Here is a 21676-nt window from a genome sequence, read left to right on the forward strand (position 1 = left end):
AAACACAATGTTGTATTAATAATTTAGGCTTGATATATTAGATTGCTTTCACTACAAAAATAATAAAGTCCAATTAAAGTGGCAAAAAAACTGATTGATTCGCTTTACACATCTCTTCAGCCAGAACATAGTTGCTAATTGCAGTATACAATAGTCGACGGATTCGTATTCATACATATTTAAAGACAGTATAAGTCGTAACACCTCATTGTTATGATGCCTAATAAAACTGTGACATTATCAATACATAAAAATTCAGAAGGCGCAAATTCGTCATAGTTTAAAGATGTAGGTTCAATACTGATACTGCTGATGCCATCTCACCCGTGCGACATGACAAGGTTTTACAATAATTGTACGAGTCTGAGAGTGTAATTTCCTCGTGTCATTTGAAAAACTGTATCAGTTTAATTGTGGCAAACTGGCACTACTTACTCATTGAATGTTATGTTTTATTTACGCGATCTGTGCTGTCTATGGTCCTCTCGCTCAAGAGTCTATGTAGTAACTAGCATGCAAGTGACATCTGTAAAACATGACAAATCACCAGAAGCAGCGCCATCAAACGGCGGATTGGCCGAGAGAGTGTAGCCGTCGAACGTTTTGCATCTGAGTATATTACGTCGTGGCACTCGTCCTTCAAACAAGAGAGGCGAACACTAGTAGTTGTTAAACGAGTTATACGAATTCCGAACGATGAACCTTTCTTAAAACGGCTATATGCCGCATTTGCAAATACTAGCGTAACACTTATGCTCTGTGTATGTTTAGTGTGATCAAAAGCAATCGGTATGCGTTCATAATCTGAGGTCAACATATATCGACCTTCATAATGTTACCTTTGCAAAGTCAGAGTTTAAATTTGAAGAAGAAGTCGTGTGCTAACACTGTTTTGACAGTCACTGTAACAAACATAGTTTCGAAGTTAAATTATACATATCAGTCCGGAGCAAATGTTGCCGTTTTCGACAGCGAGGTAGATATAGGCGTTTGAAGGCGATTCATGTTTACTCCACTGTGGTACTGTCATGTAAAATGGTTTGGTGTGCCATATGCATATGATTAGCCATGGATGAACAACAAAGGGCTCCTGCATCTTATGACCTTGCCATTCAGCAATTCAGTGAGTTTACATAGTAATGCATGGTCCGTCCCGCCTTGGCGTCCAAGACTGGAGCCACTGGTGGATGACCAACCTTCTTTTATTCAAGTGGTGGTGTATGAACAAAAAAAAAATTGCTAGTTGCCACTATTTGGCGACCCTGAAAGTTTCAACCCTCGAGTAGAGTAACAGAAAATTAGTCATTATTTCACTTCTTTTTCCTAAAACAATTATGCTAGAAAGCAATAAGTAACTATTTAAGAATTTGAACATATTAAACCCGTTGTCAACGTTAGACATAATACCATGCTGTATCTGAAATTTAAGATAAATTAAGAAGTATGCTTTTGCACTCATAAGCATTGAGTATTGTATGGTCAAATGCCAGCTACTCAACAATTTGATGATACTTTGTCTTTTAGAATGGTAATTTCAAATTGTACCAATCAAAACATCGTCCAATAAATTATAACCAAATATCTATCCCCCATAGACCTTGCTGGTTTGAGGATGGAAAGATGAAATGATATAGAACAGAGTTGTGATCTTAATTTTCAGACAGATTTGGCCACGCTGAAAAGTATCAAAAGTATTCCGCAGTATCGTCATCATTGTAATAATTTTAATAGTAACATTTTCTTTTAACAGACAGCCTAGCAGAGAGAGAGCCTTAAGATGAAAACTGATTTGTTGCGTTCATTACCAACGATCAATGTCATTGCTTAGAATATGGTAGTGAGCATTCTATCTTAATTAATTCAACAATATAGGCAAATAAAGTAACGTCACAATTCGTGACAATTACAGGACATACACCATCTTTTTCCTCAGAGATTGAGTCTATGACTGTTAGACCAAGTAAAAGTGACGTCACAATTCGTGACAGTTACAGGATATACACGATCTTTATCTTTGGAGATTGAGTTTATGCCTGTTAGACCAAATGAAGAAGTATGCTATTACGGTGTTCACGTTCAGCAAAATATCATAATGCGTTTCATTGATGTGAAACCATACAACTATCGCTTTAAAATATTACATATCAGTAAGATAGTGTGCTTTTTTACGGTAGTGTGCGCCTCGAAAGTGAAAGACTTAAGCTTCTGCTCAAACTTTTCTTAAGGAATCTTTCAACCTTTCTCTTTCAAAATCAAGAGCAAAAATCGGGGGTTACCGTGCAAATTTTGGTACTGGAGAAACAAATAACCCAAGATTTACCGATATATTTAAAATTCAAAATGGCCGCTATCCCTGTGCTAACTCTGTAGAGAAAAATAAAATTTTCGAATTTCGAAAAACTAAACCGGTGTAAAAGTTTGAGAGTCCGAACATGTCCCCGAGGCAAGTTCTACCTTAAAAGATATGGAAAACAGTGTAGACAATGCTTTGATTGCTTGTCTGTTTGTTTTTTTGTTCCATCGTTTTATGTTGAAGACATTAGCATGGCATCCTCGTTCAAGAGCATATACTGCGATATGGACTACTATTTTGATGCGTACAGGACTATATCTGAGAAAACTAAGTGTCCTGCAGAACATGAGTGGATGGCCCACTGGGAAAGTATCATCGAAATATTGTCAAAGAGCATTCAGCTGGGTGATGATATCAGGATGCTGGCCGTTGCAGCAGGAAACGGTAATGGGAAAATTGCGTTATTCCTACCACCTGACTTAAAAACTTCCCACGGAAATATTGTATTCTAGTACTGACACTAATTTTCTCTTATTTATCAGTCCTGTATATCTCTTACTCAGAAACAGAATTGATTTTCATATTGAAAGATTTACTCTGATGTCAGCGGGATAGGTTTTATATGCTAACCAGGCATAAAACAGCAATACGTAAACAACACCTAGTAATGCAACAAAATGTGGCTGCTACGAATGATACGCTCACGTCCATGAGCAAATAAAATACATAACTATTCCTCGATCTATACCCAAAATGTTTTTCTGTTTGATTTGAGCGATTATTAATCTAGTCTGACCATTTAAATCCGAAAATAAACTAGGAAAATGAAATGTAAACGCGAATAAACGGGTGAAGGTTAGCTTCTGTAAATTTATACAATTATGTTTTCATGTCGGTTTTATACAGGTTTCTTCGAGCAGAAAATAGTGAAGATACTGGCAAACATGTTTCAAACGTCCAGCGTGAGTGTCGAAATCGTTGAACCCGCAAAAAAACAGCTTGATAAATTCAAACTAATGCCCCAGACGTGACGAATACATTTCCCAACGTTTCGTTCAAGTGGTTTGAGGACAACTTCGAAGGATACATGGTTAAAAGACAGAATAACGGCTGCCACCATAAATTCATCTTTTGTTGTGCATCAATGGCATTTATTACATGGAGGACTGGAGGAGCGTCATTGACCAATTCTACAACCTTTTGATGCCAGCAGGAATCATGGTCAACTCAATAAACAGCTCAAAAAGTAAGATGCAGGTCATCATATCAATTTGTTTTAAGCCGACAGCTAAATATATACTAGGGTCTACTAAGTCAAGTTCAGTCAGCGAGCATGAAGTGCACCACACTGGTACATTCTTACATTGGTAAATTTAAATCAGCCACCTCGAATCTTTCAATACTATTTCAAGTGCCTGAAGTACAATTTTCGACAAATGCTTACCAAATTTTTGTGATTATTTGGGCTTTTACACGATTTCTTTGAAATTAGTATCGCAAATTTTCCTTATTCGTGTTGATAATAATACATGAATTTAGCGATATTTCCACCTAGAGGTCAATATTTAGATGTGCTTACGAAAATATCATACATATGGTTATTGGATGTGTCAAGACTGTTATTTGCAAAAACAAATCCAAAACTCTAAGCCAACTGCCCAATGTAAGGCCAATGAAATTCGGAGAACATCGTATTCGAACTTTCACGTCGAGTGATATTGATGTAATTATCGAATGTGTGTCATGTTTTCCAAAGATCTGTGCTTATTCTCAGGAAGCACATACCCCAGTCTATTGACTTGTATTGTATTCTTTTTGGTTTGGTGGTTTTAATCACAGGTGCTCGAGGCATCCTCTCGACAAGATATAGAGAATGGGAAGAAGTTCCCGGGAACCAGCTCACGTCTGACGACATCACACAATGTGCGCTAATGCTCACGTCTGATGACATCACAAACTATTTGAAAACAAAAGGGATTAGCTATCATGGCCGTCCACGTGAGCGTGCCAATGATATAACCGATGTCTTTGACGAGGAGTCGGCAGATGGCAATATGATTCTGGATTTCATCGCCCAAACGAAGAATTTTCGCCAAAACGCCCCAAAGAACCTGCTACAAAAAGTTTTAGATTATTTGAGAAAGAACTCGCGTGAAGAAAGCGGGCGGCGTCTCATATGTGACGATGAAATCGATATCGTCATCATAAAATCTATATATTCTCTCTAACTGTCATCATAATGATAAGTTTATTCAGTACCACACGATTCAATGTTTTCTGGTCAATATCACAATGTATGCTGTATTATTTTCAACATACACAGTGTCCACATTGGTATGCCAATTTATCTTTACTAGTGCAGTGCGCATGTGCGTTTTCGTAACCCTGGCGAAGGCGCAGTATCTGTACTCATGTCACCGGACATTGAACCATGTACAGTGTATTAAACTGTTAATTTCCTTCTCCATTTTTTTGCTATTTCACAGAGACGACATTTCCTGCACGTGGAAAAAACGTGGTTATTATTAGATCCCCTAAGCATATTGTGTACACATTGACTATTAACATTTTAATTAGTCTGAGACAAAATTTAATTACAGTGAGACAAACTGAATGCTATAGGAGCAGAACATAGGCTTTATTGTTCTCTCAAATTATTATCATTGACAACAGGTATTGTGGTTAAAAATATCGCATATCATCAAAATAAATAGACCAGAAAATCGAACTCTGGCATATATTGATCTTAAGGACATTCGCAAATTTCACAAACATATCGATCATACGATGTTTCTTGTCTGTATTGAGTGAGTGTGCCTGTTTCATCTTGCTATCTATACCTGTTCTTATTAATCTATGCGCTATACGCATGCCCTGCACATTTCCCCAGCCAAATAAAATAAATGAACAGAAATGTTACTAGGCCTACTGTGGCCTTCCTAAAAACTTGAGATAAGATCAACGCCAATGTCTGAACATACATTGTATCGTTTTAGCACATTGAACCACCCGAATGGTAACGAAATGGACAGAAATATTTTCTAGACGCAATGTTACTTTGTTTCACTTCTACCATATGATTGCCTTTTAATAAATAATAAAACGTACGTCCGTTCATTTCTGGACCTCCACGATTTGGACGCCATCATTAGGACATATCTTAACCCCTTCACCCTCAGTTCCCTGTATACAGGTCCAACTTTACCTTAGAAAACAATGGTTTGGGACAACCATGGTGGTGAAAGGGTTAAGCCTCGGGGACAAATGTTCGAATGTTCAACCTTTTTCAATACATATTTGGTCTAACACTTGAGTTCGGGCTCATTTTGAAACTCATAGAGTAAATAAAGTTTTCATTTGCTTTATCTTTTAACCGTAGTGTTAAAACAGGGATGGTGGCCATTTTGAATTTGAAGTGTCGATAAATATACCAAATTTTGCATGATGACCCCTGATTTCTATTCTTGATTTCATTTTTTTAAGGAGAGATAATTGTCATGTAAAGCGTTACCTTGCACAACGGTCCCGAAAGACAAATTAACTCTTGCCTTTCACTTACTAATCATCAACTGGCGCCGGCCAATTGTGATGTCGTTCAATCATTTTTTGAAGAAATTCATTTTTTTTGAACACCCTTGAAGGGCAAACAACCATCATTCAAATGTAACAGTTCACATTTTGAGAAAAAAAAACACAAAAACGACATTCTTCTCTGTCGTTTTGTAATACGTTTTGACGAGTGATTAGATTTTACTTTTAACTTAATGCCGACTATCAGCGTTGTATATGACAACCTTATTCCGTCGACGAACGACTATAAAACCTACTGTGAACAAATTAGATTACACTTTTAAAGCAGTATCATCCACGTAGATTGTTACCTACCTTAAAGAGGTACCAGTTCTAATTTGAAATCATGCCATGTTCATGTAGTCAATTCAACATGTCTGTAATATGGGATCAAAATCTATCTGGTGATGTACAGTATATGGACAATAAATGGGGGTTTGGATCACTAGATCATTCTTTAACTTGCATGTTATGAAGATCGGCTGCCTAGTCGCTTTGTGCATATATCTGTTTCAATAATTATTTTCAACTGATTCGATTCCTGTGTATTATGCTTTACATGAGTAGTAATTTTTACCTTTCGCTTTGAAATTTGTAACTCTCCCTTTGCTCCCGCATACGTTTAGTGGCTTGAACGATCAAACAAACGTTCGACGGCTTCACTCTCTCAGTCAATCCCCATATATTGTCCATATACTGTACATCTGAGTATATTGCGTCGTGGCACTCGTCCTTCAAACAAGAGAGGCGAACACTAGTAGGTATGTTAAACGAGTGATACGAATTCCGAACGATGAATCTTTCTTGAAACGGCCATATGCCGCATTTGCAAATACAAGCGTAATTCTTATGCTCTAAGTGTGGTCAAAAGCAATCGGTTGGCGTTCATAATCTGAGGTCAACATATATCGACCTTCGTAATGTTACTTTTGGAAAGTCCAAGTTTAAATTTGAAGAAGAAGAAGTGTGCTAACACTGAGCTAATTATGCATATCAGTCCCGAGCAAATGTTGCCGTTTTCGACAGCGAGGTAGATATAGGCGTTTGAAGGCGATTCATGTTTACTCCACTGTGGTACTGTCATGTAAAATGGTTTGGTGTGCCATATGCATATGATTAGCCATGGATGAACAACAAAGGGCTCCTGCATCTTATGACCTTGCCATTCAGCAATTCAGTGAGTTTACATAGTAATGCATGGTCCGTCCCGCCTTGTCGTCCAAGACTGGAGCCACTGGTGGATGACCAACCTTCTTTTATTCAAGTGGTGATTTTGAACAAAAACGACGTTGAGAATTACCGCTATTTGGCGACCCCGAAAGTTTCAACCCTCGAGTAGAGTAGCAAGAAAACTACTCAATATTTTCATTTTGATATTTCACTTCTCTTTCTGAAAACAATTATGCTGCAAAGCAATAAGTAACTATTTCAGATTTAAGAATTTGAACATATTACACCCTTTGTCAACGTTATTTAAATAGACATAATACCGTGCTTTATCTGAAATTTTAGATAGATTCAGAGGTATGATTTTGCACTGGTAAGCTTTGAGTATTGTATGGTCAAATGTCAATTACTCATCAATATGATGACACTTTGACTTTTAGAAAGATAATTTGTACCAATCAAAACATCGTCCAATAAAGTATGACTCAATATTTATCCCCGTAGATCTTGCTGATTTGTGGATAGAAAGACGAAAAGATATAGAATGGAATTGTGATTTTAATTTGCTGACAGATTTGGCCACGCTTAAAAGCATCAAATGTGAATCCCTAATATCGTCATCATTGTAGTTAGTTTAATAGTAACATTTGCTTTTAACAAATAGCCGTAGGCTAGCAAATCTGCCAAGAATTCATCGTAGTAAAGGACAATGGTTGTCTATGTTTTATTGAACAACATCAGAGTCGATCATTAGTCATTTTGATAATTAATACGCCGTCTCATCTGTTTAGTTATACGTTTCTGTTTTGAAATATCACTCAAGTTACCATGGTTACACATTCTATGAAAACGGAAACACTTTAGTCAAAACGCATAACGACAGGTCATGTTACTTAACATCCTTTACAAAATGACAAAGAGTAAGCACTTTGTCAAGTTATTTTTGATAGAGATCATTGCAAAGAGACGAAAGACGGCGGATTCATTGTATATTGTGTATGATTTTTGATCTTAGAGTTGCAAAAAAACAAGCATGGCGTCTTACCTTCAACGTCTCTACAGTGATCATGACAACTATTTCGAAACTTACAAGGTTTACCGACAGAGATCCACTGCTGTGTCTGACGAACAGTGAAAGACAGAACTGGAAACGATCATTAAGGGATTGTCGGACAGAGGGGTCGTTCAGCCCGATCATGATGTTCGGATGTTGGCAGTTGCGGCTGGACAAGGTATCCGTATCAATGTAGAACGTCGCAGAAATTTCTGCACGTAATATTACATCACAAAATATGGCTCACTGTGTTTGACAAATCCCTGACGTATAGGAGAAAAGCATTTTTGCACTTGTGTTGAACGTAGCTCTAAATATTATTGGTCTACTGAACTCTAGTTGTACGAAGTCTCAAGTATTGAATTGAATATCGGCGAGTACAACCGTGTTTAAAATCACTGGGGTGCAATTAGTACTGCCATCTTTTCCATTTTGGACCAAAGCTCGAACAACGTGCTTATTATTTTCAATATAATCATAATGACACTTTTTCGAAATGAGAACTACCACATTTATTCGGACGGGTTGACCTAGGCAGTGAATGCAATTACATGGCATATAATTGGGTGGACACTAAGTGTCTTGTACAGACATTTCAGTCAGCCTGAAACACTCTAATTTCAAGTAATGAGACAGAATTTTGAAAACAATATTCATTACGTGTGTATTCACGATTTTCTCTCCTTACATGGAAATGCACTGCCTTGTACGAACAAATAACTAATATATCGTGTGTACATTCAAAATTTCATGAGCGATAATATGATACATCGAATATTAAAACCTGTCATTTTATCGTCCGTCTCTGTAAAGGGCGGAAAGAGATGAAGATTATAGAGACACTAGTGAAGGTGTTACCGGCATCTAGCTTTAACGTCGAGATTGTAGAGCCCGTCAGAGAACAACTCGAAAAATTAAAAGCCGATGCCCAAAATATGATCGCGGAATACCCTAACCTCTCTATCAATTGGTTTGAAGACACATTTGAAGGATTCATGGCGAATAGACAGAACGACCACAAATTCTATCTCTTGGTGTGCGTAAATGGTCTTTATTATATAGAAGACTGGACATGCGCAGTAGGCAAATTTTACGATCTGCCATTGCCGGGAGGAGCAATGACAAACGCGATCTCTAGTGGGGAAAGTAAGTATTGTCTTCTATTGTTCACCGTGTGCCGTTAGATATTTTTACCGATTTGACTTTTATCACACTGTTAATTCGTATTGAGCAAATTGATACATGAGGGTTTTAAACATCAAAGGTCTTGCCTTTTCTTTATTTGTTATTTTTTCGTCAATAATGTACCTAATAGAGTCCCAACTTTAAAGCGTAAAATTGTACAATTTCAGCTGAAAGAACATTATATGTCACTGCCACCAAACAACCGGAGTATCACCGTGTTATATTTATCATTTGATTCTCTGTCTGTCTGTCTCTGTCATATATATATATATATATATATATATATATATATATATATATATATATATATATATATATATATATATATATATATAATCCCATGGAATTTTCTGTTTGACGTCATCGTATACGAGTGTCTTTCGCGGAGCCGTACAACTTCGAGCCGAGCTGTAAACACTAGTATACGATGACGTCAAACAGAGAAAAATTCCATGGGATTATATATTTATCACATGAACAGTCTTCTTATTTTTCTTTGATGTGGATGGATCAAAATTATTGTAACAAACTGCATGATTTTTGTCGCGATTTTGTGTTTTATTTACGCGGATTACTTTCATTTAATGAGTAAAGCGGCCCGTCACCCAGGAGATGTGCAAATGTTTACAGGTATACTTTCATTCATAAATCCGATTAAGCTGAAAGTTTGATACATCAATGGTATCAACTAAAAATCAATGGTATCTCCACCAATTAGACATAAGGATTGGTCACGTGCGCGTGTCAATCATTGTCTCGCGTTGGACCGATGCCAAGGCAAGTCTGCCATCGGCGGACATAGCTTTCACCGCGCTAGCGACGGATAGCCATAGTATTTTGAGTTATTTAGAATATTTACAATTATATTTATGAAGTTAATGCAACGACACGATCGAAACAGTAGTTATCATTCTTAGAGATGCCGTGGCTTTTAAAATATCACAAGTTTACGACCTTGGCGAGCCCGAAAGATTCCGATCGATGACACACAGAGTGTACGCTTGTAGTGGGCGCAGCACTGCCGTCACCGGTCTCCGCCGGTGGCCATCTCGGTCGTCAATGTTTTCGTCTTACGGACTTTGATGTTTGCTGTGGCACATATATCGCCCGTAGGTACATCCCAATTTTGTTACTTGACGGGAACTCTGTTCTGTTGTGAGTGTTGTCCGAGTCAACTTTCGAAATACATCGGATTCTACAGCGCTGCACTGCACTGCAGAGTTAAGGCTACAGGTCGACAGCTTATGTCTTCACTACAGCCTTACGCTGCAGGTTTGATTCCGATCGAGAAACAACGGAATAATTTGTGTGATGAAGGAAATTTATCGTTGTTCGTCGAATGACTTTATGCTTGTGCCTTCTATGTTGCTTTCCCGAAGATTATACGGTACTCATTTATTAAGTTGAACTTTCGCTGAGGTGTATCTTTCGGGTTTATCGCCAACCAGGATCGCCAGGTATACGACTTCGCTCGGCGATCGCCAGGTACGACGATGCCCACATTGACGTGACTTTACTGAGCCAATAAAACGATCGACGGTATCCTCATTCGATTCTTGGGAATAGCTAAAGCTTTAGCGACTCGAAATTTCGTTGGACATGCCTTCTATGTTTCCATATCTGGATTTATCGGGTCACCTTTATGTAAAATGCCTTGAGAGCACGGCATGGATCACGAAAATCGGTCTCTGTCCCTTGTGCATGCATTTATGAATGGTACCATTGCAGGAAAAAAGTTCCGGTTGATCACGTACGACAGGGGTAACATGGATTTGTTATGTGTGCTGGTGTACGTCACACAGGTGGAGATACGGGTCAGTTCATGTGGTAAATGAATATATATATATATATATATATATATATATATATAATATATATATATATATATATATATATACACACAAAATGTATACAATGTGCCCTCCCGGTTATCACCATAATGCCTGGGATATTCTTTACTCCACAGGTGTTTGTGGCAAGCTGATTGCTAAATACAAGGATTTGGAAGGACACCGAACAGACCTCCTCACATCTCAAGATATAACATCTTACATGAAAACAAAGGGACTGAATTATCATGTTTACGTGCGAGAGGGCACGATCGACGTAGCGGAAGAGTTTGACTAAACTTCACCGCTGGGAAATATGATCCTTGATTTTCTTGTGCAGAGAAAAAAACTTCCGGAAACACACTTCCAAAGATTTGTTGACGAAGGTTTTAGATTTTGTGAAGGAGAATTCAGGCGAAGAGAATGGCAGGCATTATATGAGTGACGATGAAATTGAAATTGTTATCATAAAGTCCGAGTAGCGTCCTTTTTATTTTGTGCACAAAAGAATATCGCACATTTCGGTTTTAAGACCGTGCATAAACTCACAAGAGCAGTAACCATAGTATAGATATGAACGTTGGAAGGTTATTAGCGACCGGCCGATTTTATTTCGTGATCTTCTGTCTTCATTTTTAAGCTACTGTCGAGGTTCAGCCTTCGGCTTTCGATAGATTATCTAAGCAGCGTACACAGCACCCGTGACTCTGAAGATTGGCAGTCTGTGTACGGTTATTGAAGATGAGTGCAAACTTATAAATCATATCTATAAGAGAAATAAATCATGTTACTAAAACGCTAGCCGTCATCGTGTATTTGCATAATCAGAAAGAGTCGTGGGTTGAAAAATCGGCAAGGGCAGCATGTACGCCAATTTAGCTAGATTACGAGAACAAACATGATAATAACCCTGCCATTTTTAAATTACTGGGGCGTAATTGTTTTTTCTTGATTTACAAGGTTTCTGAAAACTACCCCTTCCTTCGTTTTTAATACCATAGCAGAACTGACCTTCACAAGATGACTCCCTCATTCATACATCAAAAAATAATGTGTCGTAAATTGATTAAATTGAATAAATCCCGGGGAGGTTGGCTATGTGAAAAAAACTGTCGACAGTGCCTCTCTCGCATGTCAACCTCTTTCTGTTACGTGAAACTTTTCCATCAAATTCCTATACCGCTGCTGGTCAATAGAAGAAGAATCACCGAAGACTATGTGGAGGAATTCCTCTTTAAAATTCATTTTACGCTACTATCATGAGGTACAACTAGTATTTGTGCAACATGTGCCTAAGTTTGTGCAACTTGTCCTCCCTATTCATTTGATAGGCAAAATTAATTTGTTGCCTCTAGGGGGGACGCCTTAATTCTAAAATTGCAGACTTTTGTTTAAATGATGTTTACATTATCTAATGAATGTACAGTGATCAGAAGTAGAGTACGTATTGGTATAACTGAGGGATTTCATTCAACAGATGATATTAACGAAGGTGTAACATGTAAATTCCCTTATTCAACAGAGTTCTGTGTGACCCTCCATCGATATTTGGAAACCATATGGATTGGATAAACCTATACGTTTGACGATATACCAAAAATTATTCACTTTGCTGATAATCCAGAGACTCGGTAAACAATAATCTTAACAAGAGCTACAGAAAATTTATAGTCAATGGGTAACATCCTATCCACATGCACCGATAAGTTTTGTTATGTCGGAGGGATTTATTTCCCAAAACGTCACAACAAACCATGCCATTCTAAAAAGACATAGACGGTTTGTACACGCACTGGTTTTGAACTACCAAACATTTCAGTACCACTTTATGTTTAACATGGTGATCAACTAATTTCTCCAATCTTGTTGTGTGGAGCTGAAATTTTGGCAATAGAAATTATAAGTGAGACTAACACTGAGGAACAGATTTAGAGACGAAAAAATGTAAACAGGAGTTTTATTAAAGCCCCAGTGCTGCTAACTTTTGATGACAATTTTACCATTTTTATATTGAATGGGAACCATAATTCCTTCTTCTTCTCCCAAAGGAATGTTGATATACACATATCCAGCTTGTCAACTCAGCCCCTATGATTGTAAAGTGCATCGTTATTGTTGAAAACTGACTTCTGGTCCGGACTAGAATTCAAATGTAAACAATATTCATGCATTTTACACATATAGACGCGAAGTTGACAAGCTAAATAGTGGGTGTTTCAACATTCTTTGGGGAGTAGAATAAGAAGTTGCAATAGATTTATAAAATAAAAATAGTGAAAAACCCATTGAAATTTAGCAGCACTGGGGCTATTAATAATATCGGGTTAATATATTACATCACTTTCACTTCAAATAAATAGTAAAGTTCAATAATAATGTCCTAACATGGTTCGATTTACGTTTTACTTTTTCCTTCCGACAGAATGTAGCAGCGACTACAACAAAAACAGCGCCGACAGAATCGTCGTCATATTAAAAATGACTGTAGGAAGTGACACTTTATTTTCACTATGTCAAAAAAATGTAACATCATCAATAGACATTATTATTTCAGAAGATATAAATATGTCATGATTTGAAGATGCAGGTTCAATAGTGATTTTGCCATCTAGGCCGTGAGAAACATTGTGTAAATTAACTCAATGTGCTATCTACAGTCCTCTCGCATCAGGGTATATATCATGACCAGCATTCACGTGACATCTGCAAAAGATATCGAATTACCATTTACTAAAGCGGCTACATAAAAGGGCGAATTGTCGTAAAAGAGCATACCCGTTAACCTTTTATATCTGAGTACATTGCGTCGTGACACTCGTCGATCAAACAAGAGAGACGAACACTTAAAGGTATGTTAAATGAGTGATACGAATTCTGAACGATGAACCTTTCTTAAAATAGCCACATGACGCATTTGCGAATTCAAGCTTGACACATATACATGTACTGTGAGTGTGTTCAGGGTGGGTCAAAAGCGATAGGCAGACGTTCATAACGTGAGAGGTCAACACTCTACGACCTTTTTAAAGTTACCTTTGGAACGTCCATGTGTAATTTTGAAGAACAAGGTAGGCCTATATGCTGTAACGTTTATGTCTACTGTAACGTTCCGAAGTAAAATTATACATTGTAATCGGGAGCATATGTTGCCGTTTTAACAGCGAGGTATAGTATGATTTTCAAGGCAATTTGTCTTCACTTCAATGTCGTATGATCATGTAAAACGGTTCATTGTGTCATATGCGTATAATTAAGGGTTTCCAGCGCTCCTATAGAGAGCCAAGGCGAGAATGTGAACTACCTGCATATTAAAACTAAACGCTCGCCGCGATAAGAAAGCTAATGCATTAGAAAACCAAACGCTAGCCAAGAAGATATCCCCCATATGAAAAACAACCTGTTGCATTGTGTGGGTATTTTCAAGATGGCAGCCGCCAACACAGCCCGAACAGACCATTGTGGTGAGTACAAAGATCTGTCCGTTGAAAAGCATTGTTTCGGATAAATAAAAACATCAGAGTATGCAGCAGTGTTTCAAGTGTTTCAAGTGTCTATGTGCATAGTTCCTTGTATAAAGAAGCTCAAAATATAAAGATGGTTTTAACATTGCAACTCTCAGTAGGTGAACGACTGCTATAATCTACTGTAAAGATACACACAATGAAGCAATACATGAGCATCTTCCTGAGTATATCTTTGGGTCACAAACGAAAGGTGTCGTGGATATGTTGAATTAACATGCTTCTTATGTAAGATAAATATCTTAAAATGCATTTTTTTTTAAATTAAATGGAGTGTGAATGCTGTTAGTTAGAATGAATTGTTGATCATGATGTGGTTTTATGAGAAGGGCAAGGACTGAGAATGGCAGAGACATTCGTTTACATTTGCAGGATGTGTTAATTTATTCATTGTTTTTATTTATAGCGTCACTAGCCAACAACATCAACATCTCAAGTCAACTGAATGTCATTCAAATTCTGTACAAATGTGCTTACATCCTTTCTAAAATAAATTTTTAACATTTGTTTTATTCACGAATTAACACTAAACCTTTCTGTAAGCTGTCGAAGCTGGTCATATTCCCATGGTTTGAAAACGACTAAACCTTTTCTTTCGTTACAACAGTGTGGAGCTCTTGAAATTTTGCCGGAAATCGATGGTCATGAGTTGTCCGATGAAGCTCGTGGCAATGAAAATGTCACTCAAAACCATGATAACAACAGGAGCAATAAAAAACTCTGACAGTTGATGAAGGAATTGGTATCTATAGAAATGAGAAGGATCCTGACATGCCAGTTTACACAATCTCTAGACTGACAAGGGTGAAAAGACGGTGTAGCAAATTTCTCAACAACCTTTCATTCAGTATTTGTGAACACAACTGTTTTGTAGATTCCCGTACTTCTATTTCAATAGAGAAAGGTATCTATTGTTTTTTTATATGAATTGCACACGTACAAAGACTGAACATCTGCCGTTAAATCAACTTAGGCCTTGAGTGAACAGTTTGTGATTGCATCTTTCTTGTTTAAAATTGATCTGACTTCCTTTAGAGAAAGGGCTGTATTATCTCTTAGGGTAAAAGCCACGATAGTGTTATTTTATATTAACTTCCCTCCACTGCCATTATAGTGGTCTTCAGGTTGTGAATTTTTGGTACTTCTTCGGAAAGTTTCTTTCAAGAATATTGCTACATTTGCATATTCACAAAGAACTAAATTGTTTTCTAGAAGTTTCATGTTATGCAGTTTTAAGAACATGATTTCATATCAACACGATTGGAACTTATTTGGGATAATTGGATGATGAAGTAATGTCGATTTAATCTACAAATGTAATCTCGAGATCTCATCTACTTTTCTTTTTATATTACACACTTGTTTTTATAAGTTATTTTCAGTATTGCAACATTCAGCTGTACAGCACCTAACACTTTTGAGAAATTTGAAAAATATGAAAATCCAATTATCTCAAATTAGTTCCAATCGTGTTTTTACTTTGCAAGCATTAAATACATTTCAATAAATAAGAGGAAAAATCTTCATTATGATACTTTGGCTTTTAGACACATAATTTGTACCAATCGAAACAACATTCAATAAATCATCTTATTAATTTTAATTCAATGGTTTTCCGCAATACACATTGCTGATTGGTGGATGGAAAGATGAAAAGATAAAGAACAGAATTGTGATTTAAATTTTCAGACAGATTTGTCCACGCTGAAAAGCATCAAAAGTATTCCCCAGTATCGTCATCATTGTAATTATTTTAACAGTAACATTTTCTTTTAAGAAATAGCCTGGCAAATCTGGCAAGATTCATCGTACTGAAGGGTACAGTCATCTATGTTAATTGAATATCATCTGTCGATCTTCAGTCACTTTGATAAATTGATTCGCCGTCTCATTTATTTCATTGTATGTGTCTGTTTTGCAATCTCGCTCAAGTAACTATTGTTACACGTATCAAAACGAAACGATGGTTTTACGCCATATCACAAGACTTAACGTGCCTTACACAATTGCAGAAAAGTAAAGACTGCGTCAAGCTTGTCTTTGATAGAGTTTTATTGCAAATAGACGAAAGATAGCGGGTACATTAAGTATCTTTTATATGATTTTTTTATTTTAGCCTTGAAAAAATACGAGCATGGCGTCTTACCTTCAAAGTCTATACAGTGATCCTGATAAATATTTCGAAACATACAAGGTTTTACCAACACAGATCGATCGCTGTGTCTGACGAACAGTGGAAGACAGAATGGGAAACGACATTAAGGGATTGTCGGACAGAGGAGTCGTTCAACCCGATCATAACGTTCGGATGTTGGCAGTTGCGGCAGGACAAGGTACCCGTATCAATGTAGAAATTTCTGCGCGTAGCATTAGATCCGGAAGAATGACTCACTATATGTTTGACAAATCCAGGACGCTTTAGGGATAAAAAGAAACTTTGCATTTTGTCTTGACCGATTTGAAATTCAGCCTACATATTTGAAACTTCGAATTCAATGTTGATTGGTCTCCTGAATCCGATCCGTTGTACCAAGGCCGAAGCATTGAACAGCAACTCAACATTACCGAGTACAGCGGTATTTGAAATTACCGGTTGCTATTAGTACTGCCATCTTTTCATTTTGAATCAAAGCTCGAACAAATGCTCATTATATTGACGATCATGATAGTGGTATGGTTTGAAAGAGTCACCGTCTCTATTGGAACGACCTTGCCTTAGCATTGACTGCAACTCCATCGCATATAATAGATGATGAAGACATTAAGTTCAGTACAGGCATTTTCGCCTACCTCAAACGCTAAAATTCCATCAAATGAATAGAATTTTCAAACAACACACATTCGATCTTTTCAAGATTGTGTTGAAATGTACTGCCAGGTACGTATACATAATCTTTAACAGATCGTGTAAACATTCAAAAGCAACATAAGCGACAACATGATAAACAGAATATTACAAAAAAGTCTTTTTTATCGTCCGTCTTTGTACAGGGTGTAAAGAGCAGAACATTATAAGACACTGGTGAATATAGTAACGGCATCTAGCTTTCTCATCGAGGTTGTAGAGCCGTCAGAGAACAGCTCGAAAAATTCAAAGCCGATGCCCGAAACATGACGGCTGAATACCCACAGCTCACATTCAAATGGTTTGAAGACACATTTGAAGGATACATGGCTCAGAGGCAAAAGGATGGTCAAGACCACAAATTCCATCTCTTGGTGTGCATAAATGGTCTTTATCACATGGATGACTGGGTATGTGCAATGGACACATTTTACGATCTACTTTTGCCGGGAGGAGCCATGACAAACGCGATCTCTAGTGGAGAAAGTAAGTATTATCTTCTATTGTTCACTGTGTGCCGTTGTATTACTGATGTGACTTTTATCACACAGTTATGTCGTATGGAACAAATTGATAAATGGGGGTTTAAACATCAAAATACGTGACATTTCTTGATTTGTCAAATCTATGTTTTCATCAATAAGATATCTAGTAGAGCTCTACCTGTAGAGCGAAAGGTTGTAGAATTTTAACTTAAAGAACATTATACGGCATTGTGACTAAAACAACCGGAGTGTCAACATGAAATCTTTATCATTTGATTCTCTCAGATTCTCGGTCTCTCTGTCCCTCTGACCCCCTCTGTGTCTCTGTCTGTCTGTTGGTCCCTGTGTCTGTCTCTCTATGCATGTGAATAAATAATACACACAAGTACATGCACACACACACACATATGTATATATATATATATTATATATATATATATATATATATATATATATATATATATATTATATAAACAGATGTCATCGTAAGAAAGTATACAGTGCTCGATGCTAAAGCTTAGCGTTAAAAAAAACCACAAATTACTTCAAGTACAACGTAATAATCTGTTACTTAAGATGTTTCTTGTAGTCTGCAGGTAGAAGATTGCAGGATGCATGGATCTATAAAATTTACGTCTTAAGTAAAAGTTATTCTTACTTTGTATTACTTTGCACTTTCAGTAATTTTTGCGATATATATATATATATATATATATATATATATATATATATATATATATATATATATATATATTGAAACAAAGCCTCAGAAATCGTTTTGTGTTGTTTACTTTGTTTCCATTGCTTGGATTTTCTTCCAGGTGTTTGTGGCAAACTGATTGTTAAATACAGGGATTGGGAAGGAAACCGAGCAGACCTACTCACATCTCATGATATTGCTTCGTACATGAAAACAAAGGAGCTGAACTATCATGTCTACGTGCGAGAGGACGCAATCGACGTATCAGAAGTGTTTGACGAAACGTCACAGGAAGGAAATATGATGCTCGATTTTCTTGTGCAGCGACAAAGCTTCCGCAAAAACGGTCCCGAAGATGTGTTGACAAAGGTTTTAGATTTTGTTAAGGAAAATTCACGCGAAGAAAATGGCAAGCATTATATGAGTGATACTGAAATTGAAATTGTTGTCATAAAGTCCAAGTAGCGTCCGTCTTACTCGGTACACCAAAGAATATCGAAAAGTTCGAACTGAAGCTCACAAAAGTAGTAACCATAGGACACAGTTTGAACTTTTGAAGGTATTGTCTACCAGCGGATCTTATTTTTTATGAGCGTGAATATTTAAATGAGTGGGTTTTTTTACTTTTTGCCGATTTGTCCTTTCGAGCCCAGAATCAGCCTTCGGCTTTCGATCAACTTTTCAAGTAGTGTTCCGAGCACATGTCACTACGAAGACGAGAAGACTGTAAAATAAATTGTTGCCTCTTGGGGGATGACTCAATTCTAAATTTGCATAATGTGTATTAATGGTTAATGTTTACATTGTCAAATGAATTGAAAGTGAACAGAACTACATATCGGTATTTATAACTGAGGGATTTCATTCAACTAGTGATATTAAACAAGGTGCAACATGTCACACTCCTTATTAAAGACGGTTCTAAATGACCTTCCACCAGTATATGGCTACCAATTGATAGACCAACACTGTTTGCTGAGATACCAAACAGTGCATTGAGTTTGCTGATAATGAATCCAGTGTTTGTTTCAGCGACTGTCTGTAGAGGGATTAGTAAACTGTTTTCAAAACTGTCTTATCACGTCACATACACTAGCAGAATAAATGCAACAAATTTTGAATTTATAATCAAAGGGAAAAATTTATAACAACACTCATATGTTTTGCTATGGCGGAGGGATTTGTTTCCCAAAATTACAATTCCAAACAAACCATGCCTTACAAAAAGACACAGGGGGCTTTACACACATTGATTTTAAATTACAAAACATTTCAATATTACTTTGTCCTCAACATTGACTAATTTCTCCCATCTTGTTGTATGGAGCCGAAATTTTGGCAAATAAAACTCTGAGAATAACACTACAGAACAAATTTACAGGCGCAGATGTATAATAATATATTTTATTGGTGTATTATTGGTCGGCAAAATTTCACAAATATTTACTATAGAGAAGAATAGGAGGTCCTATCAGGTTCGAAGCAGAGATTGCTCAGAATAAATAGTTTGTACGGAAGATGAAATTTACTTCATATTCGACTGCCAATTTTAACATCAATAGTGAGAGAAGGATCTAATGTAGAAATGTGAATTGCGCATATTAATAGTAAAAGTCCTTACTCAAAACCATTTGAGAGCCAAAACTAGCTCCTTTCAATGATGGACAACTTTGTGATGAACTAGTATGACACACATGGATAGTATGCGTTTGGCAGCGTTGTTTGAATAAAGGAAGAGGAGATCACCATGATCTCCTGGTAATTTTTTTCAAAGCGTATCCCCACTTTTGATGGTAATTTTCACAATCACAACGCCACTTGACATTGCTTTTCCCATGATGATTCCCCTTTCCAAATCATTAATATACCATAGGAGGCTAAATATGGCTGGTCCTTTGGTTATCAACAAATCCACTGTGACCTATAAATGGTGTATTGGTCAGAAGAGATGATCGTCTGGCGGCCATATAATGTCTAACGTTCTCCTAAAAGCGTGGCCCTCATCGTGTATTTGCATACTATGAGTCGTTGGTTGAATCTCGGCAAGAAAATCAGTTTAGACACCGCGGACAAATCAATGGTTAGTGACTGGTCATTTTAAACTATCGGAGGCTGTTATTGTTTTTTTCTTATTTTGAGGTTTCTGAAAATGACCCTCCCTCGTGTTTTTCTTTCCAGCAAAAGAGATTTCCACTCCCCACATTTTCAAAGATGACTCGCTCGCTTCCTCCCTCCCTCACTCACTCACTAACTTTTTCACTTCAACATCAAACAATAACGAGTTGCAAATTTACAGCGCAGGTTTATAATAATATCTTTTCTTGGTGAATTATTCGTCGGCAAAGTTTCACAAATATTTAGTATAGAGAAGAATAGAAGGTCCTATCAAGTTTGAAGCAGAAATTGCTCAGAAAAATTAGTTTGTACGGAAGATGATATGCAGTCTGTATTCGACTGCCAGTTTTAAAATCATTAGTTTGAGAAGGATCTGATGTAAAGATACGTTTTGTAAATGTATATTAAAAGTGAGAAGATCTTTACTCAAAGTCTTTTTAAAGACGACACAAATAGCTCCTTTCAATGATGGGCAATCATATTATGAACTTGTTTTGTATACTCATGGATAGTGTGTCTTTAACGGTTTTTGAATAAAGGAAGAAAAGCTCACCATCCATGATCCCCTAGCGAGCGTTTTTAAAAGTGTACTCCCGCTTTTGATTGTGAATATCAAAATGACAGTTCTACTTGCGATACCATTTCCCGTCATGATTCCCCTTCTCAAATCAATAACACATCCCATCTATGTGGTTTACTATGACCTGTCCTTTAGATATTAACAAATCCATTGTGACTTATAAGCTGTATTGGTTAGAAGACTTCATCATCTAGCAGCCTAATAATGCCTAACGTTGTCCATCCTTGATTTTGGGAACTTGCAGGATGACATGTCTGAACAACTGCAGTCACACTTTAGTGTTCTTGCAACATAAAGATTGGTATAGTAAATGGAACATGACAGTGTGAAAA

At 37.0% G+C, this 21676-nt stretch overlaps 1 protein-coding gene and 1 long non-coding RNA gene across 3 annotated transcripts; both read left to right on the top strand.

The window, feature by feature from the left end:
• Positions 1-2501: 2501 nt before the first annotated feature.
• LOC139134272 (uncharacterized) lies at positions 2502-6698 on the top strand. Its single transcript, XR_011552763.1, has 3 exons — positions 2502-2737; positions 3200-3539; positions 4133-6698. It is a non-coding gene; the product is annotated as an uncharacterized lncRNA (long non-coding RNA).
• Positions 6699-13833: 7135 nt separating this feature from the next.
• LOC139134281 (histamine N-methyltransferase-like) lies at positions 13834-21321 on the top strand. 2 transcript variants are annotated; one of them, XM_070701185.1, is made up of 4 exons: positions 13834-13947; positions 16736-16952; positions 17611-17950; positions 18771-21321. In XM_070701185.1, exons 3-4 carry the CDS (start codon positions 17731-17733, stop codon positions 19112-19114), a joined length of 564 nt encoding a protein of 187 aa, XP_070557286.1. In that variant the 5' UTR covers positions 13834-13947; positions 16736-16952; positions 17611-17730; the 3' UTR covers positions 19115-21321. The 2 variants fall into 2 exon arrangements, with proteins under 2 accessions (XP_070557286.1, XP_070557282.1); XM_070701181.1 differs by lacking the exon at positions 13834-13947 and adding an exon at positions 14058-14166.
• The last annotated feature ends 355 nt before the right edge of the window (positions 21322-21676 follow it).

This window comes from Ptychodera flava, chromosome 1, assembly GCF_041260155.1.
Source record: "Ptychodera flava strain L36383 chromosome 1, AS_Pfla_20210202, whole genome shotgun sequence".
Classification (NCBI taxonomy): Eukaryota; Metazoa; Hemichordata; class Enteropneusta; family Ptychoderidae; genus Ptychodera; species Ptychodera flava.